Source organism: Zosterops lateralis (assembly GCF_965231275.1).
Source record: "Zosterops lateralis genome assembly, chromosome: 2".
In the NCBI taxonomy this organism is placed as follows: Eukaryota; Metazoa; Chordata; class Aves; order Passeriformes; family Zosteropidae; genus Zosterops; species Zosterops lateralis.
The window spans coordinates 100,169,055-100,195,302 of record NC_139763.1 but is presented as its reverse complement, the minus strand read 5'-3'; the positions used below and the strand labels follow the sequence as shown (position 1 = coordinate 100,195,302).

Here is a 26,248-nt window from a genome sequence, read left to right as displayed (position 1 = left end):
GCACATTTTTCAAGATGTTTCAGCTCATTGCTCTAAAAAAACAAAGCTGTAACTACATCTGCAAAGAGCACTTTGGTTAAAAGATAACCTTAAGGAAGCAGAGTGCTAGGTTGCATGACTTCAGTCAAAACAACAAAACCACCTGACTATTAAAAATCCTGTTTGGGGAAAGGTTACAGATCCTAATGATTTATCAGAAATCTAATTTATACTCAGGAAGAGAGCCTTTGCTGTGGTGGATATTGTTGTACATCAATATATCAAGCTCTAGCACACAGTTCTGAGCTCCACTTTGCCAAAAGCAAAGAAAGGAATTCAGCTCCTGACCGTGCCAGTTACTGCAGGAGATTATCAGGACCCCCAGCAGGCTTACACTTAGACCTCAGCTGAGGCAGAAATGACACCATTAACATTTACAGCAGCTCCTGGGCTATGCTAGTCTAAACTTAAAACTAATAAAGCACTCCTGAGTGTCAGTTACTGCAGTGCCAGCAAGTGCTGTTTCTGAAAATAAGGGTCAAATCTGGGATCTACTCTTGGCTCAGTCACATTTCACCTGTGACTTAAGCTTCCTCATGAGAAACTGAGTTTCAGCTTGTCACTCAGTGGAAAAATCTAATGTGTAAAGTGCCCTTAATGTCCTTGGAGGCAGTATTTTACTCTAAGTATCCCTTCAATTGTATGAACCAAGAGACAGAGTTTGGGATTCCTGCCTGCCACCAGAGCTCATATGACTTGGTTTCATTGAGAATCACTAGGTTCAGATCTTGTGGAAGGTGGCAATGCATTCTTCACAGGGGTCCTGGTTTCTGCGACCTTCCTTGCTGATAAGGCAAAACACCAGGGAATTCACCCCTGTCCAGGGTATCAGAATCCTCTGCTGCCCCTCTGCACAGCCCAGGCAGGCAACAACAGGTTCTCTCCTGAATTATTAGGGAAAAAAGCTGGAAGTTTTGGAACAAAGGTAACCATCATTACTAATGGAATTGAATAGGCAGGAGATAAAAGGAGTCAGCATTAGGGGACACAAACACAAAAAACAAAGTAAAAATACAACACATCTTCTTGACCACAGTGGACCTGGTTAAGCAGTTGTTAAATACAAGCTCTGGTAGTGGACAAAAAGCATTAACTTGCAGCTTCAAAACTAAACCTCAAGTCTACTTCTATGCAGAATTTAATATTTTTACGGTGGCTGTAATTATGGGATTTATATTATATTATATTTATTATATACTTATTATGCTCATACAACTATCTAAGCTGCCTTTAAACCAGTGAGTTCATAGAGTTCTCTATTACACCATCACCACTTTGAGCACTGTAACTGCAGTTTCTTATATTGTGATATTTTACTTGACATTTTTTAGCTATTTTCATAAATTTTGGTAACAGCAATGATAAAGTTCAAATGAACAAAAGGATAAATGTGACCAAATTCAAAATCATCTGGATAAATCAAGCAGTCATCATATTAGTGGTGTGTTAAGGAAGAAGAGTAAGATGTAGAGGTTATTTAAGAGCCCAGATGTAAAGCACAATGTATATACATTTTATATTTAACCTTTCATTGTGGAACTGATCCTAATTTCCACCTCAGTCTCTCTTTCTCCCCCCTTCTTCCAAATCTTTCTTACAACTGAAATCTAATTTCATATGAAAATTGTACTGTCCAAACCTTAACTAACACAGCGAAGTTCAAATATTTTTTGCAAAATTCTCACTGGCTCCTCTATAAATAGCTTGGCAGACATATTAATGGGACATTAATAATTGTTCATTACTCCCTTGCAACAGCAGTAGGGCACATTTAATCCTTCAAAGACTGGATGCTTTTGCCAAAAAACAAGTTAGCTCATGGAAACTTTCATGCCTGTTCACCACAGCAGTGAAGGGTTCATTGTACTCGAAATCCAAGCAAGTACAATAAGAAAAAGGTCACAATACCTTCATGCAGCCACTCCAGTTCAGCTTTTCCCTACTGTCCCTTATGCCAGTTATTCCATGTTTTTGCTTCCAGCACCATAGTGCCTGCAATCATACAGTTAAATCCCAACTGGACAACAGCACATGTTTAAATAAACCATAGCTGCTTCCCACCAACCAGATCGTGCTTGTTTTGTTTATTTTTAGGGTAATGTTTGAGTAGAAACTTGATGAATGTGCCAGGATGTGTTACACATCCTGGCTGATGCTGTCTTAGCATGCAGCTATAGAGACTGAGGATGGGACTGAGCCCATGATGTGCCCTGAACCCATCCTGCATCCAGGTCAGACCCAGCATTCATGCTCAGCACAAGGGTCCTCTGTTTAGCAAAGTACTTGCTGCCTGGAGCTACAGAAGGAAATTCTTCTTTTTTTAATTATTTTTATTTTATTTTCCCTCCCTCATTCCTTTTCTTCCTTTCCCGAGTTGTTTAGCTGGGGGTCACTGATATCTATTCCAGACAGGCATTAAAGTGATGGGGGAGGGTTGGCTGTCTGCAGCATATCCAGCTGTGGCCTTGTTCTGCCTGGTAAATGGAGTTAGATGTGGAATAAGAACAGAGCACTGATCTTATCCATGTGTCAGGAGAATTAAAGGGCCAAAGTCAATTAGAAATTCTGAAATATCTCAGTGCATTACAAACAAACTTCATTTGAATTGATTACCTGATCCAACATTCTGGAAGGAGGAGAGATTACTTCTGTTTGGCATCATATTTCTCTTCTATGGTGTGGTTAAAATGACACTTATTTCAGTGAACCAGAGTAATTTTGACCTGCAAATAAAGTAAAAGAAAGAAAAAAAAAGGGCATTGTGTTAAGAAGTGTGTCCTGGGAACATTTTTCGAGTGCATAATATAGAACACCATTGGCTTTTCTTGTGGTAAAATTTCCAGATCTGACTAAAAGAGAAATATGTTAAAAGATATTTGGAAAGGACACTCCATGTTTAATATGGTGACTGTGGGGGAAAAGAAAAAAAAATGAAAAAGAAAAAGGGGAAAAAAACCCAACAACAATAACAAAAAAGTACCAAACCTGTCTGCAGCTGGTTTATCTGTTTAGAAGTACATGTAATTCGTTTTGATAACAAGCCATTATCTATGATCCTGACTCTGTACAGGCAGTTACTAGTCACAGCTCCTGAGTTTTGTCTGTAATCCTGAGGCTTCCTTAAGAAATCACTAACAAGGTTGCACTTAGCTGCTGAAGACTTTATTTGGAAAGCCCATAGCCCAAGTTCAGCCCACGCAACACCAGCATCCTGCAATCATGAATAAACCTATGCAAAACCAGGTATGTGATCCAAAACAAATGAAATGTTTTGGCATGCAACGATTTCTGAGTTTCCAAAGAAGCCAGACTTGGAATGCAAAGGGAATTCTAAAAGTTTATTTAAGATCAAATTAAAAATTGATATGGCGACAAGGGAGACTTGGTTTAAAAGAAATGCCAAAATTGAATCCCAGCCAATAAAAAACTAAAATTACATCTAAATCCAACTAGAAGACCTCTAGTGAGTTGGTCTATTAAAAGATTTATTTTTTTATTCACATATCTTTTTAAAAGGTTGAGGAAAAAAAATTAAAAATTGCATCAAGTGACAAAATTAATGGTGACCATCTGTAGGTCCTCTGGGCTCAGCTCTGGACAAGCAAATAGAAATGTGCCAGAAAAACAAGGGAAGAATGGAGACAGATGTCTGGGGCTGTCTAGAGACAAGCCACCTATTTAATTAACTGCAGTCATCACAGCCCCAAGGTTGCAGGTCTTGTTGTGGTGCACTGACTTTCCATGCCATGCTTTCACATGTTATTCTCCTGAGAGGACACCCTGGGAGAAGGGACTGGCTGCTGATCCTTGCAGAGGGAGGCTCATTCTCTCTGACCTCTGGCTTCTGCCTCTCCTTCTCCCTGCAAGCTGCTCTCCCAAGGGGGGCCAGTCCCTGTCCTTCCACTCTGTTCCCCCAGGAATCCTCCCCTGTGCTGGCCTCACTTTGCAATGCTTATAGTTTCTCTGCAGAGGTCATTTCTCAGTCTTAAGGAAAGTTTTAACCCGTCCACTGCTCCCTGCAAAAGGCACTATTCTCCAAGGAATAGTGTTGGAATCTCTGCCAGAGAACAGGAGTCTGCAGCTCCTGGAGGGACTCACCCTCATGTCCACGCTCTTCAACACAACAGGACTGAAGTTCTCCAGAGCAGCTGACAGGAAAGAACCTGGGCAGCAGAGAGCTTTTCAACCCAACTTTCATCTTCAAAAGGTTATTTTATTGACATGAAAAATTTACCATGCTTTTTACCTCATTTGTCTTCCAACCCATGGACAGACCCTTTCCCTAGTTCCTTCCAGCTCACTTCAGATCCTCCACACTCAAAGCCTTCACAGCATCCCAGGCACGCAGCTTTGCTGGAATGGAGCTGGGGGCTGCCCCTGGACCCCCAGATCAGCTGCAGCTCCAGGCAGCTGAGCCCAGCATGAGGTGACAGGAACTCTCCCACTTGTCTGCAGACCCAACACTGAAGGACCCAGACAAAAATCCAGTTAACACTGCCACTGTGTTAATTCTGCCACTGTGTTAATGCCTTGGCATATTGCTTGTATAGTCTCTATTAAAAATACTGCACGTTGTGCCCAGAGGTCCCCATAAAAGAACCAAAATTTTAACTTTTCAGGCCATGTTCAACTTGACACAGAAAACCAGTGACACTCAACATTTCACAGTTGTCTGCAACAAGGTTGTCACCATATAATCGAACAGAAGAACAAATCATGGACAACTTGGAGTCAGACGACAGAACAAAGGGTTGGTTAAAAAGACAAGAAGATTCATTGCATTTCCCATGTCTCTAATATTACTGATTTATGGTTAAGATCACCAAAACCCCCATCCTTCTTATCTCGTGAGGTGACAGCTACTACTTAATCAATGTGACAAACATTAAGGAGAGCAGGGTTTCTATGCAATTAAAAATTCAATCTTTTATTCAATCTGGTGAATACCTGGGTTTGCTAATAACCCTTTTTAAGGTTAAATATTTAAATGGTTTCATTTCAGGTTTGAGAACTCATTACACATCTCCCTTCCTAGAGGATGAGAGATCAGAGAAATCATCACTCAGTAATAACTGGATTTGAAGAGAAAAAGAACTCTTTAAAAAAAACTTTCCATTGTGAGCAAAACCAAGAAACAATCAATGAATTAATGTGCTAATGTAACAAACAGCTCAAAATCCACAGTATATCTGCTCTCATGAAATCATATTCTTTCAGATGAGGTTATGCAGGGCCTGCAGCAAGCCTGACTCTCGTTACAGAGCACATGCCACACTCTGCCTTGTCTGGAACAAAGCAAAATGATTTCATCTGGGGTTTATAAAGTCATCTGAAGTGAATGTATACAGCATTACCAATCATGTTTCATCTCTACAGTGCCCAGGCCAAATTAAGTTTTGTTTCACTAACGACCAGAAAAAACAGTGATTCACAACTCAAGCAGAGAGTCAAACAAAGGATTCCAATTTTAAGATACTATAACACTGGGTGGCTTTACAGTAAGAACTCCTTTCCCTTGTGCAGTGGTTTAACCCCAGCTGGCAACTCAGGCCCCCCAGCTGCTTGCTAACCCCCACCCAGGATGGGGGAGACAATCATAAAAGAGGGAAAACATGTATTTCATTAATGGCAGTTTGACAGATAAAGCAAAAGTCATATACAAAGCAAAGCAAAATAAGGAATTAAACCCCTAGGAAAGCAGGGTTCCATCACTCTGAATGTTCGAGATCCTTTTTCCTTCTTCTCCCAGCTTTGTATGCTGATTATGATGCCACAGGATGTCCAGCTGTCCCAGCTGTGTCCCCTCTGAACTTCCCATGCCCCCCCAGCCCCCTCACTGGCCTAAGAAGGCGAACAGTCCTTGACTCAAGAGAAACACTGCACAACAATAACTGAAAACATCAGTGTGTTATCAACATTATTCTCACACTAAATCCAAAACATAATGCTGCAACAGCTACCAGGAAGAAATGAACTGTACCCCAGCCAAACCCAGGATATCTTAGTGTCAGAGCCAAAAGCTGCAGCTCAACCAAGCCCCAAGTGCACTACCTGTGTACACAGCACTTCCCAACATTTCATCCACAGATTTATGGCAAAGTTTTCCCAGCACATAAGCTTCTCACCTCTTCTCTACTTCTGCCTGGGCTGATACCCACCTCGCTTTAGCAGAGCCTGCCCTGGCACCCACTTTGCTCTTATGTTACCAATCAAGAGGGTTGCAGTGCCTCAGGCATCACCAAGGCACTTCTCTGACTGAAAATAAACAGTTTTAAACAAAACTCGCAAACTTGGCCATCTATCTTTTAAGGCTTTTCTGCTCTTCATTGTTTTTTCATTTTCAGTTTCTCACTGATCATTAACAGTGGCTCCCTACAGCTCCTGGCACCTCTACTATCTCTGACATTTCTCTTCAGAAACTCCTACAGCAGTGGATTGCCACTCTTGGAAAACAGATGAAATCCCAACTGATGGAGGGTGAGGACAAAAGCCCATCACTGGCACTGTCTGCACATCATCAGAGTCTCATTTGTTCTGCAACAAGATCTTCAGATGATTAGGGACTGTTTCAACTAGTCCAATAAAACACACACTGTTTTGGAAACAAGAAAGTCTCTTGAATTTTCACACCCTGAACAAAATTTGGTGAAATGAGTGCTGATGGCTTCAGTGTCTGGAGATTTCATTTTCCCACAGTATAGCACGCCTACGTGCATAAACAGACTGTTCCATCACCGAGCTGATTTACCTTTGTCCTGCATAATCTGAGGACAATGAACTCACTCCTGATTAAATCAAACCTGGTTTTATTCCTGACTTACTCTGCTTATTTACAAACAAAACTCTTGATAGGCTCAATCTGATGGCAAAGTAAAACTCACTGGAATCTACTGTTTACCTCCAGAACACATGGAAATCCCCCTTTCCCAAGCCCACTGTCACACTAAAACAATATACTCACAGAAAGGCATCTGGATAATGTGGTGGAGATTCTGTACCCATGAATGGACACATACTTAAGAGACAGCAAAGTCATCTCTGCCAAAAACTGGACAACTCAGCAAGGCTGTGATCTAAAGGTTTGCTTAAATATCCTTCTTCATTTCCTCCTCCTCTTCCCCCAACAACATAATACACTAGATCCCAAACTACACCTGACTTCTTGCCAGCATAGCCCTGGAATCTGCTCAGTCCCTGTCTTTCCAAGATATAAATCCTGCAGCACATAGATCCTTGCATGCAAGTGAGCATAAGGTCTCAGGCAAAGAGTGTTTTAGCTCCTAAAACTCACAGCTTGGCACCTTCAGCAACACTAAATAAATTAAAAATCAAGTATCTGTGAATCACATTTGACTAAGTCACTCCCTTGCAATCCTGCAGGTTTCCGATGTGGAAAAGGGAGTGGCAGAGGAAGTTGCTCTTATGGCTTACCTCTTCCTCTGAGAAATTATCACGTTGGATACTGGAGAAGGAGGAAAAATAAACAGAAAACATGCTAAGCAACATTATCCCCCTTGTAAACCACGCATATTTTACTCTAATAAGCCACCTGACTACTCCAAAAATTGCACTTAAAAATGATATTTTTAATTACTCTGTCTTACTGTTAAAACATGATTCTCTCCTATTTGATAAGGATTGATGTTGTAGGCATTGTCACATCAACTGCTCTTTCCAATAGATGGACATAATCTAAAATTTTAATCAGGTCAGGACAGCTGACAATTTTAAATGTGCATCAAAACGAAAACATTCATTACCACGTAAATACTGCGGTTGGGTGATTACAAACTGAGGGTCAAGCCATTGACACATGAGACACAAATAAAAATAATGCGGAAAATGTTGAAGCTTTATAACTTTTGTGCCATAACAGCTACTCTTACCCGAAACTGAAACTATTAAATCACTGATTCCAATGAATCTAAACTAATTCCTGTGCATTTGGTAAGAGAAGATACTAGGCCACCTACTCAAACAGCATTACTTTAGTAGATATCACTGCCTCCTCCTAACCTTGCAGCCACACTAATCATTTCACCTGGAGTAGTTCACTGAGATAAGGTGAAGGAGGAAGGAGAGTTAATTCCTTTCTGCTTGAACAAAAGCCTTGGACAGGTAGAAACATACTAGAACAGATTTCTGTTAAAACAATGAATTCCTTTCATCATGCAGAAAAACAGGGTTGACAGAGGACAAGCCAAACTCCAGTCATACTCATCTTTTCTATTTTGGTACCTTTCTGGTAGTTAAGCTCCAGGGTCAGTTATCTGACCCAATGACTGTATCATCTCATGACAGTAGTGACAAGCTCCCTCGTATCATTCTGACGCTATTTCATTAACTCCTTTCCTATTGAAAAGTTGAGTGCACTCAAAAGATTTGCAAACTGAAACTTGAAAGTTTCACACAGAGATGGCAAATAGAAAGGTCTCCTGGTGGGCTGTGACTGCTTACTGTGCAGACTAAGAAAATCCAAACCACACAACATAGCTGGTGTACAAATAAATACACTTAAATACTCTAGACCAATATAATTCTCATTCCTGAAGCCAAATAAATACAGACTTTCTTCATCTAAAATTTCAGGAAGGGGACTGAGTGCAAACCAATTATGTATCCAAATTCATATCACACAGGAACAGAAATTCTGTCTGTACAAGAGCAGAAAGACTTTAATAGAGAAGTTTCTCAGTTCCCATCCTACCAGTGACAAACTTGCCCCTAGGGCATCCCTGACAAATTCAATGAGATCAGATAGGTAAGGCCCAGAAAATCTAAGCAGGTAGAAAAACTAATCAAAACAGCTTCATCCACACTTTTTTTTCTTGGATGTCCTTACCATTTTCCTCCCATCTATTGCGTTTTCCCACTCCCAGGCAACCTTTGCCCACGATCTGTTTCCTCTGCGCTGATTTCTTTCACTGCCACTTTGTGCCTGTCACTTCCTTCTGCTAATCAGTTCTCTCCAGTGCCCACTTATTCTGACAGCTTCTGTCTCTCCTGCTTCGCTCGCCCATTTCTCCTCAATTTCTCTCCTTCCTGGGCTGCCTGCCCCATATTTCCAAACATCCCCTCCAGCTCTTTAACGCTTCCTCATTTCCCAGCACTCTCGGGGCAACAAGAATGCCCCCAGACTAAATGTTTCTTGTCACACCAGGGCAGTGACAGCTCCAGTGGCACCCACTGTGGCTGCTGTGCCACCGAGCCACCGCTGTGCCTGTGCCAGCGTGGGTTGGCATTTGTCACCAGCAGGTCCTAGGGCTGCTGTGTTCCCTTGGGTGAGGGACAGAGCTGCTGCTACACCTGCAGTTACACCCTTTGCTATAATAAAGGATGTTCAATGAAGTGGTTCACTTAAAAACTGACTCCACCCGCACGAGACCTGAGTAAGAAAAAAACCCAAAACTTGGTCACATTTCCACAGTTCACTCTACTGTAGTCTCTGAAGGACCTTCTTTCTACAGAGGAAAACTCCCCTTGGATTTCTGTGGCATCTTGGATGTGTTCCATCAGTCTAAAGCAAATCCTAAATGAAGAGCACCTGCTCAAAACACCCAGAACACCATTTACAGCTGCTCATTTAATTCAGTGGGAAACACTGTTTGCCCTGCTGGGAGTTACTACACACCAGAATTAACCATTCATTTTAACAAATTAAAATGGAAATAATACACTTATATGTGCACTGAACACAGCATTCATTAATCTCTTCATTAACAATCACCAGCACTTGCCCACACCTACTTTATTTCAGCTTTTCTCTGGATCTTCAGGTGGAAAAGACAAAAAACATCTTCCTATCTGAACATCTTCAGTCTTTCTTATCCAACTCCAGCCTCAAGATGGAACAACAACCTTTAGCTCACCCAATCTCCACTTCCTATATAAAAGCAAAATACTTCAAATTTTTCATGATGGGTTTTGTTTTTTCTCAGCAGTAATCAACAGATGCCTTTGACTACTTCCAAGGATATGGCTGATAATTGTATCTGATAAGCATGGACAGTAAAAAATGGGAAAAATGACCACTCTTCCTGCCCTGGCTGATAGCAAAGATTTCCATTTCCTCAGTAAAAAGAGACACCCTAATGAGTCGATTTAGCATTTGTCAAAATGGAAGCAGAATAAATTGCTTGTGTAGAAAAGGGATTGTGTAAAATGAGCTACATATAAATGGTGGGATGCTACAAGTTGACAGCCCTAAAGGTCTCTCTTTTTCTGTAACCCTTTTGGTTCAGACTCCCCCTCCCCATGACAGCAAAGGTAGGCACCCTCCCATCTTCTGATCACTTAATCTCCTTATTTCCTACACTGCTTCCTTCTGCTGTAGGAAAACAAGCCCATCCTCACCCTCTGCAATTCCATTCTGCCATGCCTTACTTGCCCATCTCTGATCCTTTCCCACGTTAATAACTTATTTTTGAGGACATTATCCGTGAGACTGTAGAGACTGCAAAAACTAAAAAGTTCACTAAGGAGGAAAATTTGCAAAAAAAGGCTGATCATCCAAAAAAGAGGGAAGATATGGCACAGAAATGAAATATTCACCATGTTCTGACTGGCAGCATGATCACCCAGATGCCCTGGGGATGCAGACACAGAGGACTGGGGCACAGAGGATGCAGAGTCAAGGCACAGAGACAAGGATGACAGGTTGACAGGAGGAGCATTTGGGGGAAAAGGACCTGGTGACAAAAGCCATGTGTGTGGGATCAGGCGAGCGCAGGAGCAGAAAGCCCATCTCTGGTGTCTTTATGCAAGCGCAGAGAGTCTATTTACACTTCTATGGGTAAATTCCTCAGGCAGCTCTGGGGCAGCAGGAGAAGGAGCGAGGAGCGCAGTTTCCAGCCCTTGGCTGGTGGGCAGCGGGAATCTTCCCGGGAAAAGCTCTGATCCCCAAGCTGAACTCACCCCGGGCGGCGCCGGATCCCACCCGGCTGCTGACAGGGATACACAGGGGACTCAGAGCTCGGCATCTGTCAGGGGAGACGGACAGCCGGCATCCATCCATCCATCCATCCATCCATCCATCCATCCATCCATCCATCCATCCCTCCATCCATCCCTCCATCCATCCCTCTCTCCATCCCCGCCGGGCACGGCAGCCCTCGCACAGCCGCAGGAGCCTTTAATGAGCCACCAGCCGAACAAAGGATCGCGGACAAAGAGCCTTGTCCCACGTCTTCCCCCTCCGCCAGGTAGATTATTTACGATGGAAAACCAAAACCAAGCGAAGCCAAACCCCGCCGTTCCTCCCTCGCTCCCCTGGACGGATGTTCCCGGCTTTGTTCGCCAGCGGGGACGCGGCACAACCGGGGGAGCACCCGGACAAAGAGGGAGAAGCGTCTGGCGAGGAAAGGGAAAGGGACAGGGATAGGGAGGGAGCCCCGGGAGCTGCGGGGCAAAGGGGGGACCCCACCGCCCCCCTCAGCCGTGCCAAGGGACCGCAGGCGGGGGAGCGGATGGGGTGGTGGTGATGATGGCACAAACTCCCTTAAAAGTAGCCCAAAAACCGGGAGCGGTGGCCAGCAGCCCAGCCGGCGTCAGCCCAGCCCGAGAGGGACCCTCTCCCCATCCCCGCGGCCCGGGGGGGCTTCACCCGCCCCCGGGACGGCGCTTCCCCCGCACTCACTCACTCCCTCACTCACCCACCGCCGCCTCCCGCCGCCGCTCCCCGCGCATCCCGATCCCGATCCCGGTGCTGGTGCCCGCCCGGCCGCAGGAGCGCCGCCGCCCCCGGGAGCCGCCCCCCGCCGCAGCGCCCGCCCCCCGGCGGGGCCGGGGCACCCCCGCGGGCCGAATGGTTCGCTCCCCGCAGGCGGGGGGCGCGGGAGCGGGGCGGGCAAAGGGCAGCGGGAATGGGGGGGGAAGGGAAGGGACGGAGCAGGGCGGACGGGCGAGCACAGGGGAAAGGGGCGCAGGGATATCCCCCGAGGGGCGGCAGCGGAGCTCTCCGCCATCCATAAACATGAGTCGCCGGGCAATTTCCTGCCCGCGAGATTAGCTGAGCAAACAGGGCGGCGCTGGCAGGGCGCGGGGCCCGTTTTCCGTGCCCGGGGCTGGGGCGCGCTTTACCTGCGCCCGCCCTCCGTCTCCTCCTCCTCCTCCGTATCCAGAGGGGGCTGCCCCCGCCATCCCCATCCCGGAGCGGAGCCGGGTCGCCTCCGTTCCCTGGTTGGGCTGGCGAGCCCTTGCCGGAGGGGTTTTCACACCAAAGCGACCCTAAACCCAGCCCCAGCTCGGCGCAGCGGCTTTGCCAGAGCGGCCCGTCCCGTCCCGTCCCGTTGGGAGGTGCCAGCCCGGGAAAAGCTGGAGGGGTTTTCAGGCTGCTCAGTGACAGAGGCAGCGAGACCCGGGCTGGGCTGGAGCTGTTACAAGGGGGAAAAGAAGGGGACAGATCCTCCGAGGAGGGCTCATCCCTCTCCCGGGATCACTGGGCAGCCCGGGGTGTGTACCCAGCCCCGCTTCCCGGGCAGTGTCGGGCTGGGTAAGGAAAGCCGGCGCTGGGAGATGCCAGCCAGCCTGGGGAACTCGGGGCAGCGAGCCAGAGTGTCCTGCACAGCGGTCTTGTTTCCTGCTGGGTGGCCTCCTCACTCTGCCTTTCCTTATTTGTTTCCCAGGGAGGAAATTGGGGAGCAGCAGCGCTCACCTGCTGTGCAGGGGATGGGGCGGGTCAGAGTGTTCCCTGTGCCGGGGGCAAAGGGGTTTGCTGTGATAACACCTCCTGCATCACCTATTCCAAGGGATAGTTCACTCGGCTAAAACCTTTATTAACTTTATTACAATGTAAACTTTGTAATAACTCATTAATACCTGGAATCTGTGTGGTGACACCCACAATACCAGAGAATATCAAAGCGCCCTTGGCTGTCCTGGTGTCTGCTCTAGTTTACTATAAAAAGACAAGCCTGGAGACTAATTACTCTAAAAGGCCAGAACCTAGATGGTCCCTCCTGTGATGTCTCCACAAGCATTCCAATGTTTCATTTCCCACTAGCATTGAACCTGTTTTGTTCTCTGAGCAAGCAAAGAGAATCACACACACTTAAAAAATAAAGGCATAGTGTGTAATAAATGCAGAGTTAAGGACATGCTCACGGTTGGGAGAACTGAAAATTGCTTTTAATTCTGCCACAGCCAGAACCAAAATCAGCCAGCTTTCCCTTTACCTCACATGATCTTCCTTTTCCTTTTAAGTGGGGAAAAAACTGTAAGTAATAGTCTGCAAAAATCTCCCCAGGGAACGTGAAGCCTTGGAGTACAGAAAGCTGCGACTTTGCTCTTGCGGTCAAATTGTTGCTCTGAAGGACTTGAGATATGTCAGCTGAAATGTTCCTTCTCTTAGCTCCTACCCAGTAGGTGGGAGGCAGCAAAGCTGGGTAAGGCAGACCATATGCTTCCCCTGGTACCTGTATGCTGGGAAAAAACTTGGTCTAAATCAGTGTCACCTGTTTGTTTTCAGCAAAAGAAATAAAAATACAGAATAAGACTAATTTCTAAAATAATAATAAATTCTTAAAACCAGCTGTAGCTGAGGCTCTAAAATAACTCAGTAAGCTGTAACATTTTAACAGGCAAGAGTCTGGCAATATAAAGCAACAACAAAAAAACCCTGTCTTACATTTTATGAGTAGGAAACACTTAAAAATTAGGAAACAAGTGACCCTCCATAAACGAAAGAACTGAAAACTCTAGTTGGAGCAAAAGAAGCAATGCTACTATTAAAAAAAAGAAGTCAGGAAAAAGTATATGGAAATATGCACAGCAGCTACAAAGCTACATAGATGGGTTCAACAGTCCATGTAGCAGCATTAACAGTTCTCATGGCAATTGCACTTCAACATCAACTGTACTGCATATCACAGAGGTTTTTAGAATTCTCCACCCTTCAGTATGCAAGCATGCCCAATAAAAGTTTGGTTTCCATGGTAATTCATATAAGTAGAAATCAAATGTTGGAATGTTTACAAAAAGCATGCTTTAATCAGGAGCATTGAAAATGGTAATAAAATGCCATTTTGTTACCATACTTCAATGCCATGCTTCTGTAAGATAGGAAAGATCACTTCAGCTGCTTCAGAATTGAAGTAATCTCTGAGCAGGCACCCACAGTCACAACCTCTGCATTACCTGTCCCTCACCTTCACAGATTTTATCCACATCAGCTGTGGGCATGACTGCATTTCTGTCAAATGACCAGAGCCCACAGCTGGGAGTTGGTGCAGGCTTTATGTTACCTGCAGGAGGAGAGGCAATTCCCAGCCTGACAAAATCGGCTGAGATAAAGCTTCCCATTGACGTTGGGTGCTGTTACACCCAGTCTTTTCTTTGGCGACAAAACTGGTCTGGTGTCTTCCATTTTGTGCCTTAACTACTCATTTGGATTCACAATCTATGATTTGTTACATTCTTAGGTGGGGTGATGCAATTATGAAAACCAGATCAAGGAAATGATCCATTGAAACCTCTTCCTTCCCAACACCTCAACCTCTTCTGAAAAAGGTCCAAAAAGTAATTGCATTAGAGTGACTGACGAGAAGAGAAACAAATAGATCTGAGCAGTGGTGCTTGAGACTGAACCTCTGTTTCTTGAACCAGCATCACCAACTCACCAATGGATTATTAAGCTGCACCCTTTTTGAACAAACCTGTCGCAACAAATGAAGTTGTAAGGATTCAGTGCTCTCCAGCATGTCACCAGAGCATTTTGAACTACTTGTTCATAGCTTGAAAATCAGAACTTTGGGTGAAACTTCAAAGCAAGCAGTGATTCCTCTGCTGTAACTTCCTCAAAGACATTTTGAGGCAGTGTAGCAGGCTGGATTCTAGGTTATGAAAGAATCTTGATTTTTAAGGCTCGTTGGGAATCTGCAAAATCAAAAGGCAATGTGGAGGATGACTGCATTCATCAGTAGCGTTCTGATGAAAAAAAATCACACCCTGTAGTTACACTGATCATCCTAGTTAAAAATCTAAAAATCTCTTAATGCAGCACACAGTAGAAATGTCTATCAGTAATAAAAGAAGTTGGAGTTCAACCAGTGGAGTGTTCTTGGGATTCGTCCTAAAACTTTCCTGAACTGTCACACAAGAGCTATCATGAAGAAAGTGCCTGGGGAAAATAAGTTACATGAGCAATCAAATCTCATGCTTCAGGGCACAAGTCAATTGCTGGAAGGGTCAAGAAAGGAATTTCCTTACTCCCTTCCTTTGCACAGTTGTAGACAATTAACTAGGTTGTAATTGCAAGGCAAAAAAAAGTGATTATATTTTGCATTTTTTTGAATTATCAGGCACTGGCTGCTTTTGCAGCTGGATTCAGAACTTAAGGGACAGGTCTGGTAGGTGGGTTTTGTTGCACATCTGTGAGTTTTTGCTTTGATTTACAGCACATTTGGGAGGTTTGCTCTGCCTTTATGCCGACTGCCCAGCCCACAGTATAACTGTGTTGCAGAACTACCATTAAAGGGAGATTAATTTCAGCAGTTAATTTTCTGCTAATAATAAGTAGTTACCTTAAAAATCCGTCTGTCTATAATTGCACAACTCCTAATGACTCATTTAAGTAGTAGCAGTGTTGTATCCATAATGGCCTAAAGATATAAACAAGACAAGATTTGTCAGAGAGGTAACCAGTTTTATTAAGCAACTGGACCATTTAATGCAATAGAAGAGCACGGTATTTCTTCATTAAATTGGGTATTTTAGTAATCAAAAGGATTTTTTTGCTACCACAGTATGGACATCACTTCAAATCACAAGAGCACTGCCCTATTAGCTTGTGTATGGTTCTCTGTCTTCACAGCTGATTAATTGCTTCCCTTTCCTAGAATCAGCGTGTGCACTGGTCAGTGGGGGTGGCTTAGGGCTTCATCAGCCAGCTCTGCTACTGCTGCTAAGCTCTCTACAGTGGTAGTAAAGTGTTTTTTTTTCCTGTACACAAGTACATTTCTGATATATAAACTGTGAAAAAATATTGAAAACTACAAGCACTAGCAAAACCTTGGTCAGTGCTCCTCATGAGCAGTAGGAAAACCAAAGCAGTAGGAAAGCAGTTGGCACAAGACATGGTGCAAATTCTGTAGCTACACTGGTTTACAATTATAGTCGCAGATTAGGACAACTAATTGTTTTGTACTCAGTGGTTGATACATGGGTATCTTCATTCCATGGTTGCCCCTTCTAGTCTTATCTTTTACCCAGCAAGCAATAAGCTGATTCATAAGTCCTTACGTGCACTGAAGTTTGGGACCTTATGATTTCCTTCGGATGCCAAGCCAGGGAAGTTTTCTATTCTCCTTTGGTCTCTATTTATCAAATCTGGATGCGTATATAACAATACTGTGGGTCATGCCAGTAAGACACTACTTCCTTTAGTAGGAAGTGAGAAGAAACCTAAAGCAATTTAAGCTATTTGCCCAAGGTTACAAAAGAAATCTCAGTGGGGGCATGGTATGGAACAGAAGAACCAAATTTACTACTTTAATTTCACAGTTAATCTCTGTAAAGATGGATCTCTCTGTGTTGAAATGAATTCTCATTTGTTTTCTTCCTCCTGCAAAAAGGCATTCTTTCCCTTCAAGTGAAATTAAATTAATTAGTATGGAGTCAAAAGAGGTAAAACGAGGTATTTGTACCAAAAAGAAAGATGGTTGTCAGAACTTCTTTCATTCTGTTTGGAGTCATTTGGGCTTTTGTAAAGGAAAAAGCTTTGCCTAACGAAGTTTAGATAAAATATATTCTCACAGTTTATTCATGAAGCTGTTTTTGCTGACAAGTTTTTATATGTGCATTCAGAAGGGTTGTAGAGATTTTCTTTTCAGCAGATGGCCCCCAAATGTGGAATTATGTCCCATTAGCAGCACAAAGAATGACAAAATATTGCTACTACTTTCTCACAGTAATAAGGGCAGAATAAGATGCAGAGATATACTTTAGCCTCACATTTCTGTTTGTTTTTTTTTTTCTCCTAACAGAGACAGGATTAAAAGCATCTGAAAAATGTGAATGATAACAATTCTCTCCCTACACAGACCTTACTTAAGATTGCCTTAAATGCTTAGACAAAATATACCAAACCCAAAGACGGACATCCTGAAGATGCACAAATACCCAAGGTAAAATCGACCTAAACCAAAGTAGAAGTCAAATGACAACAACAGATATTTTGGGAATATGAGTAGTTTGAAAATGCCATTTTACAGGAGCTGAGCCATGTAAAGTCTGCTGTCTTATGCACATGTCCTTGTCTACACTGCTCCCCACAAAGCACCTGTCCTTGTCCCACCACGCTGCTCCTGGAGCTTGGGGACCCCTTTCCACAGAGTCCCATATATACTCTTTGCTCTGACCATGACACCACCCATTTCCCATGAAATTCCCACTGACTCATGTAGGATTAGGCCCACAGGAAGCAATAAAATATGCTTACTGATCCCACAGTATCACAGGAAATTAACATGTGACAATCTTTAACACATTGTTTTAATAAATTCTAATTTTGTACTGTAGTTTAAAGACCACTGTAAAAACTGAGATAGGAAGCTAGGGGTAGTCTGGCTTCCTTGTCATAATGCCATGTTTACGTGTTCCTTTTTATTTTTCTTCCTATTTGTACTATTGAAACCTTAAAGCACTCAAGGGGAGGCATCTCAGCATACCTGAGCAACAACCTTTTTTTTTTTGGTTGCAAGCTCCTCAGACCATTCTGTAAACTAGAAACCTGTTCTAAACAAAAAGAGAAATGCACTATTTCAGTGCTACACTTTGCTAACAGGACATAAGTTAGTAAGCAATATGAAATGGGGACACAAAAGTAGCCCATAGGAGCTGGGCAATTAGTGCATAAAGAGAGAGGAGGAACAACAGCAGATCCTCATTAGACTTAGAAACAGTTTGTCATTAGTGTATTTTTTAAACTTCAGATTTTTAATGGGAGAAAAATGTTTCTTTATGCCTCCAATCTCCTCTTTAGTTAAGGGAGGCTTCAGGTTCCCCCTCCCCCTTCATTTCTGGAGAGGCTGCCAAGTTTTCCAGAACTAAAAGCAACAACTTTCTGTTAAACGTTACTTCATGCTTCTGGTATTAATCTAATAGGAGGCTGGATAGGGAGGAGGGGGAAGCAGCAATGAAAGCTGATTTCCTGCCATGCAGTGGGAAAGCCATAGAAAATTCAGATCTAACACTAATTTTAACAGCTGGATGACTGCTTTGGCTTTTACATGCCATAGGAACATACAACTGCATAGGGTTATAAAAAGAAAACAGATGTCAAGCAAAAGGCAAAATAAAGAGGAGGCTTGCATTTGTAAATATCCTGATTAACCATCCTTTCCCACTACTCTAGAAATGTCAACAAATTTTGCAAATTGTCTCTCATTTCTGTTAACATTTCTAATAAGAATGTTCATAGAAAGAGAAAATATCCAAGGAAATTGTCTTGCTAATAAGCACTTCAACAAATATTTACTTGGGAAGTGCTCCAGTGACCACTTTGAAAAGGGCATTAGTGGGTTTGAGAATCACACAATAGGGACATTTAAATAAATCTCCCTGATGGAGGTGAAAAAATCATAACAAAACTAGTAGATTGTGAACACTCAAAATGTAAGTCAGAGAAAACTGAGCTGTAGCAATTCCTGGCAGTAGGCAACATACAGCAGAGAACTGCTAGCAGCACATCTCTCAGGCTTGACTATTCTGTTAATAATTGTTTGGAGGGTGATGACCGCAAATGTAATTCTTTACCTTGACTATTTAAAATAATGGCTGTTTTCTTCTTTCCATGCTTGTTGCTCAGCCTTTGCTCCACCTGTTTCTCATACACCATATGGCTCAAATCACGACATATTGCAGAAGATTATTTTTTTTTACATCGATGCAAAGAAAACTTAATACAGTACACATTTTGCTAAAACTGAATACTGTTTTGCAGATGAAGCTCGTGTGTGTATACAAGGAAGGACCCTTACCACAGATTATACTGATTATAAAGCTTTACCTGCCCGCTGATGCATGCAAGCAACAGAACATGGCAGCTGGTTTTTATGTCCCCAGCTGCAGCCAGCTGTTGGGCTGAAAGTGTTAATCACCCTTTTCATCGGTCCCAGGCTTGCATTAAGCCAACTAGAGGACTCTCAGGAGCAGCGATGCCTGAGAAATCCCAGAAGCTAACACCCAAAACATGAAGTAGAAGTTATGCTGTGTGAGCAGCGAGGCTTCTCGAGGGGCAGATAAGCACAGGGCTGGAACATTTGATAGTCTGAAGTACTGATGGACAGGAGAGAGGAGGAATGAAAGCCTGGAAAATGAGAGAATGAGAAAAGTTCCTGTGGATATCACATTAGAAGTTTTAACAGATGAAGCTGTTTAGAGTGTTGAAAAGGCAGTGACCTCTAAAAAGAAAATTGTTTCCAGTTTCTTTATTCTGTGTTCCTAAACCCCAGGACATTATGCATAGTTTTTAAGTCAACAGGACTATTGCCATTGCTCTCTTTGTACTCCAAAAATTCCAGCTGGTATCAGGTTTTCCTTGTAATGGAAACAAGTTGGCAGAACTTCAAAGTCTTGATAACAGTTTACACAGAGAAAGGACAGCAACAGTTAGTTATACTTCCCTATTAGAAATGTTGTTTTCACCTCTCTATTTTTTTATAGAAGTTGGATAGGCTTTGGCAATGAAATGGTTCCACTTGTGTCTGGTTAAAGCTCAGGAAGAGAATGTAAAAATGTAGCTGTACTGGAATTTGTTTGGGAAACATTATCTGAGACCTCAACTTTTGTTAAATATGCCATGACCAGAGGCTATGAGCACCATGAAATCCTTGATCTCAGTTGGACAGCTTTTAAATGGCTAAGAAACTGAAATGGAAGTTTGAAAAATAGGGATACATGAGTATCCTGTTTCTTTATTGGAAGGCACAGAAATCATGCAATCCTGATAAACAGTAAGATAATATGAACCCACCAAAGAACATAGGAAACTGAGTGAAAGAATGTTGAGTAAGTGAAAATAACACTTTAAAATAAATTTGCCTTTGATTAACAAATCCAGTTCAAACAACTCCGAGTCTTAATCTTTTTTTTTTTCTAAGTTTTTACCACAGTAGGATTGTAGCTTCAGTTTCCAAGCTGTCCTAACTTTCCATTTTTACTTCTCTGCAAAAATATGTTTCTCTTTTAAAAGGACTACAGTCCCTCATTTATTTTCTTCCTCCTTTCCTTCTTCCCTGATCATATGCAACAGGAGAAATGGCCTTTGTTAGCTTTTTCTGGGCTGGCAAGAAGCCCAAAGATCCAGCTGACAAAAACCTCAAGTCAGCGCAATTCCAGCATGAAGAATGTCCTTTTCAGAGCCCCCGTTTCACAGGCTCCCTTGTCACGGAGCATCTCAGCAGCACCACACAGAAGAGCCTCTTGCATTACCCTTCTTTCCTTCCAAGGTGAATTATCCTTGGTCTGTTCCTGGTGCTCCATTGCTTAGTTCTCCTTACCCACCCCTCACTGCCCAGAGTTTTCGTGCTGAGCTCTGGGGGAGGCTGATGCCACAGCACTGCTCCAGAGCAAAGCTCCCATCAGTGGGTTCCAGGAGCCACTGCAAGGCTCAGTGGGCCGGCTCCTGTCCCGCCCAGCCCTCCTTACATCTGAGACAGAGCATCCTGTACTCAGAGGGGAGCAGCTGGGGAGGCTGTGTGAGTCTAGACACAGTACAGTCAGCAAAAGGTCCCTGAGTTAAATACACGTGTGGTGCTGTAATCCTCACCCACTACTGCATCACTGAGTTTGCACCAAAATTTCTGTCATGAAAGGGTCACAAAACTTGCTGGTTCACAGAGGGCAGCACTCAGAAAAACAAATGCTGTGAACAAACTTAAGGGTTTATCTCATGCTTTAGTTGAATAAGGTGAATTTTGATGTATTTTTTTTATCCCCAAAGGAATTCAATGCTTTTTAAGGACACAAAGAACACAGTAAATAAATAATTCACTGGGCTGCACAGTGATCTGAACTACAGCTTTGCAGCACGGAAGTGGCTCATCCTGCAATAACAGCACTTCATTTAATATCAAAATAAGCACTTATTTCTCAGGCAGTTTTCTTTCCTGAGCCTTTCTTTAATGGACACAACAAGTGAACACTGTGTTTTTTGTTCTTTCTCCTCCCCTTTCCTCAGTGGTCCTTTGGAATTTACCTCCTCTCATTTTGGACTTCCTGTCTGTACCCTAGGGAAAAGGATTTTCCTGTGAGAAACAAATGTCACATTGCTGATCTGTTTTGATGCCAATAGTTCAAGCCTATTCTCCACATGAAGCAAAGCTCTCATCTACCTACTACCAGAAGTGCTGCTCTCAGATTATTTTTTTTCCTTGAACCATTTTATTTAGAACTAGCTTTATAGAATCAATTTTCTGGTCACTAGCAGAGCTATTTCCATTTTTTAAAATAAGGTGAATGCAACTGCTTTGGGTAAGTGAAGATCTAAACTGGATTAAATCTCAAAATTCAAACCAAACATCATTTTGAAAACATACCTATTTTCTACAGGGTCCTGCATAGCAGATATGTTTTGATTACTCTATTTAATGTTTTGCTCTGAGAGGAGGAGAAAAGCAAATGAAAATACTCTGTATTTCTTCTGCACATATACAGAGAGCCGGGCACAGTGACTCTGGTAGAAGCATCCAGATATGGTGATATTAAATCCACACAGCTGTTTCTGAAATTACAGAAGGTGGCTTTGCATAAGAGAAGAAATATTCCTGGCAATTCACACCTAATTATTCATGGAAATAAAAGTCACTAGCAGGAAAAGAGAAGGAAAAAAACCTCTGCATTTGAGCAGCAGAAGTCCCAAAGATGTGTCTGCTCAGGCAGTTGGGACCCAAAACTTTCTTCCCCTCAAACACAGATCAGAGCTTTTGGGTGTTTTCCAGTGATCAGAGAGACCGAAAAGCCTTTAGCCTCTGGACTGGGTCATGTCCAAGGCTGCTGAGCTTTGGGTGGCTTGCTGACAAGCTTTGGAAGTGCTTGGGAAGAGAGGTGCCACCACTGTTCTCTGGCTCTGGAGAGGCAAGAAGGCACACCACAATTCCAAAAAGTATTTTTTGGAAGCTCCCTGGGGATTATGTTTACATACATGCATGCTCAAGTGCAAGGTACAAGTCCTCTACTGAGCGTGTGTCATACCAGCAGAGTGCAAAAGTAGGGCTAAGGAATGGGGAAGGGTAAAATTGCTTAGTGCATTTTCATTTAGAGGCCTTCAGGGTGTTTGGTGCTTAGGATGTTGAAAATGCCTTAGATTTCTTTGCTATCCTCTTGTGGTATGTGATAAGAGCTGCTGGATTGCCATGATTGCCCAACTGTGGCAAACAACGGTCTGTGTCTTTGAATGGTTGTGCTGTACAACTTCAAGCTGTTAAGGAGCATTGGGGAGGGTTTTGTGGCTTGTGGTGTGTGCAGAATGGGTGATTTGTAGACCTTCTGGATCAAACCCCTGTGCTTGTGAGGCACTGGACTGGATAACCATGGTGGCTTATTCCATGTGCAGTGTGTGATACCTCACACTGCTCACCGTTTTAAGTGATATAAATAATTGCCTTTGTTGTATTCTCACTTTGAAAATTGACTAAAAGCTTCTTTAATACACATGAAGGAATGTCTAGATGTTGAACTGTGGGTAATGCATTCTGGAATGCTCAGAAAAGCCAATACTGCATCACCAGAGAGCTAGCTGAGGTTCAGAAGAATGCAGCAGAATTATGTACAGCCTTGCTTCAGTCTTACCTTGAACCCATTTGCTTTTCATTTTCTGCAGTGTAAGTGTAAGAAGAATCTAAATCTACACTTAGTGATCATTCATGGGACTAATGAAAGGCAGATGCAGACAGTGCTTTAATAAAAATCAGACTCAGTTGCAGGGGAAATTGTGTGGAGCCTGCAGACACTCAAACCAGGGGAACTATCTGTGAAAGCCACAGTTCAGAGAGTCTTGAACTTTGTCTCACAAACTCATAATGTTAGAAATCTCTTAAAGTCAGGCATATAAATAGATTGTCAAAAGCCTTTTTTTTTTTTAATAAAAACACAAGGGACAACCTTTCTATCACAGCAGACAACCCATTTACATCCTAAATCTAGTCAACAAAACAAACATTGTGCAAAAAACCCACACCTTCTAGGCAGTGGGGTAGGTGAATAACCAAGGAGAGCTTATTCAAGCGAGAGACCGTGCTGGACACTGTAGTAACCAAGGAGTAAAACTGAACTGTGATCATGCTGACTGTACAATAAGGAAAAAGCAAACCTCCAAGTGCAACTCTCATTTTGCCAAATTCAACTCTGTAGCAAATATTGCTATGTAGAAAGCTCCAGTAGAATTGACTTAGGCCAGGTGGGTCTGGTTTGTGTTTTATTCTGACCTGGCTTTTTTCTTCTAATTGATGCTAATTTATATTTTCTACACTGGAATCTGAAGTTGCATTTCAAAGAAAAGGTTCACTTGCTTAATTACAGCTTCTTTGCTATTGCAATAATGAGGAGATCCATCAGAGCATTACCATGTTCTAACTGGTCAATACTTTTGCATAATTTATCTTTTGCAGTTTGACAAATGCTGCAATCTGGTACTGCATTTTTCTGATACAAAGCCTTCTGATTTTGGAGCAACTCTTTAAACACAGGTTCTCACATACCAGTGAGAACTTCAAAGCAGATAACACCTTGCTTGCTTGAAGCTCCAGGTGCCTGACTTCTGAAAACTCAGCTTTTACTCAGTCAGAGAGAAAGTATTTATTTGGCTGTAGCTTTCTTTTTACCTTCTCTGCATGCTCCCCTGATGTCTTTCTGTTATCTCTTCCACACGAACAGCATTCAGCCACCTGCATGTTAATTCAGCCTGTTGTCAAACCCTCCACCTACACAACACATTCTTAAACATCTTCGTACATACCCTTATTTTTGGGGTGGTGGCTCCCATTGTTTCAGCTATCTATTCCCTGCAGCCTAATTGCACTCTGCAGTTGATTTAAATGAAGGGTGGTTGTTACACCCACTACCTTCAGCAACTGCCAGCATCATAAGATGTGCATTTTTAGTACCCAGGCAAGCCACTGTGTGTATGTCCCTCAGAACTACTCAGCAGGACACTAACCACTGACAGTAAGTTTGCTCAGACACACAGATCTCTTCCCAGGGAACTTCTAGAACTGCAGACAACATCAGCTTCCTCTACATTCCTACAGTAATGAAACCCTGTATTTAAATGCAGTGCCTCACTTTTTTTTTTTTTTTTTTTTTTTTTTTTTTTTTTTTTTTTTTTTTTTTTTTTTGACAAAACTAGACTCTGAGTACTACAGGAAAAAGGCCTATTCCACTCTATCTTTTGTGCTATAAATAATTTTCCTATCCCCAACTAAATCTATTTTCCAGTTAAATATGCCAACATATTTCTCTTTGCAGAAATATCTGGATTTTGCCTTAACTGTAGATTTAGAACTTTTCGAAACACAACTCTACACATTTCAAAATTAACTGGTATTGTCAGCTAGCCTTAATGTGCTAAGATACAGCACAGCCAGAATAAAGAAATTTTTACCTTTCAGTCAAAACTGGCATTTGTGGCAATGAGTAGAAGCTGGCTTCATTCCCTGGAAAGGTCTTGACATTGTGACACCCACATTCAAGTTCCTCCTTTGTTCATCTGTGTGGGTCTGGAGTAAAAACCTCTGGTCCAACTTAGGCAGAACTTTTAAGTGGGGCCCTGTGTCAGGTCAGTGCCTGATACCACAAAACAAGCATTAATGAATTAAAGCATCCTGTTAGCATCCAAAAGTAAATGTTAGTGCAACTGAGTTAACAAGAAAAATACATACGTAAAAAGAGAACAGTTGAATAAACAAATTTCAAACTTCCAGTGCTCCTGAGGCGCAAGCAATGTACTCCAGCAGTAACAGAACTGCAGCACTGGTAGCAATGGAGTTTGGGAAGAAATCTTTAAGACTCCACTGTTCATAGGGTATTTTCAGACTTTTGGAGGGTTCTTCAGCTACAAGTCTCCTAGAAGCCAAATTGTGCCAACTTGGCTCTCCTCAGCTTGTCCAGGCTTCTTTACTGCCTTTGGTTCCTGGGCAAAAGCTGACACCTGAGGGAACAAAGACTGCTGCCCCTTGCAGAGCTTCACGCAGCACAGGATGGTGCTCTGAGTGCAGCAGCGAGCTCTCCTCCCTGCAGTGCTGCAGGTCCTCCACCCTGATCCTGCCCTTTGCAATCATCCCCTTTAGCACAGCTTCCGAATGCTCAGCTCTGTGTTGGGCCATTTCCAAGGCTGAGGAACAACCCTCGTTTACCTAATGACACCAGCCTGGCCTAGAGCAGGGATGTCCTTTCTCTGACCCATTTGACAGAGGAAATTTATCAGCTTTGGAGCTTTTCCACTTTAAACAGAGACTTGCTTCAACACCGCTTGCCAAGACCTGCTCCACGGAGCACACAAAGGATCACAGTATCATGGAAATAAATGAGCCACCTCCTTGGAATTCTTCAGCCTGGCAGTCATGCCCTGGCAGGAGTCTTACCTGGCACCTATTTTTGTCAACCAACAAGTCATAACCCGGAGGCAACACACTGTTGCAAACAGGCACAAGCTGCTCATAGGAACAAAGAAAAGTGAATGCATGGGCAGGCGTTGGAAATCCCATGGAAGTTTTACCTGATGAATGGCAAGCAGATTGCAAAAACACTTAGATACTTCTGGGAAGTTCCTGATCCCATAACTGTTCCATCCCAGGAAATTGCCTCATCACTAGGCAGAGCAGTCATGCTACCTCTAGCTTTTTGCTCCGTGGCTTGATGAATCTTCCTTTTCTGATGAAATTGTGAGTTCACAACCCAGGTGAGGTGAAGAGCCTCTCCGAGTCAATTCTTTAACTGGAAAAGCCAATTATCCTGCACGGTGGGTGCAAGTTTGAGCTGCCTCAGGAAGAGAGGGAAGCTCATGCTGAGCTGATTCTCCTGCTTCCTGGATAAGAGATGGGCACTGATACAACTCCAAAGAGAACAGCAAATCCCCTGATATATAAAATGACAATGCAAGTGCCTGAGCCCAAGCCATAAATCTTGATTTCATATAATCCCTTATTTCAAAGTTGTGAGCATGCGATCAACTTGGGACAGCACAGGAATTTTTGGTACATTTTTGTTCTTGTCAACA

General features: G+C 43.0%; 1 protein-coding gene across 9 annotated transcripts in view; it reads right to left on the bottom strand.

Moving 5' to 3' along the window:
• Positions 1-11,756, bottom strand: part of PHLDB2 (pleckstrin homology like domain family B member 2) — a 65,049-nt gene extending 53,293 nt beyond the window's left edge. For 6 of the 9 annotated variants that reach the window (XM_083854353.1, XM_083854357.1, XM_083854360.1 and 3 more), the window contains exons 1-2: positions 11,691-11,756; positions 2,653-2,762 (exon numbers count right to left, since the gene is read on the bottom strand). In XM_083854353.1, the coding sequence (XP_083710479.1) occupies positions 2,653-2,701 (49 nt within the window). In that variant the 5' untranslated portion in view covers positions 2,702-2,762; positions 11,691-11,756. Of the gene's footprint in view, positions 1-1,947; positions 2,032-2,652; positions 2,763-10,953; positions 11,384-11,690 lie in introns of those variants that run through there. The other 3 variants (XM_083854355.1, XM_083854354.1, XM_083854356.1) reach the window with 3 other exon arrangements.
• Between the last annotated feature and the right edge of the window lie 14,492 nt (positions 11,757-26,248).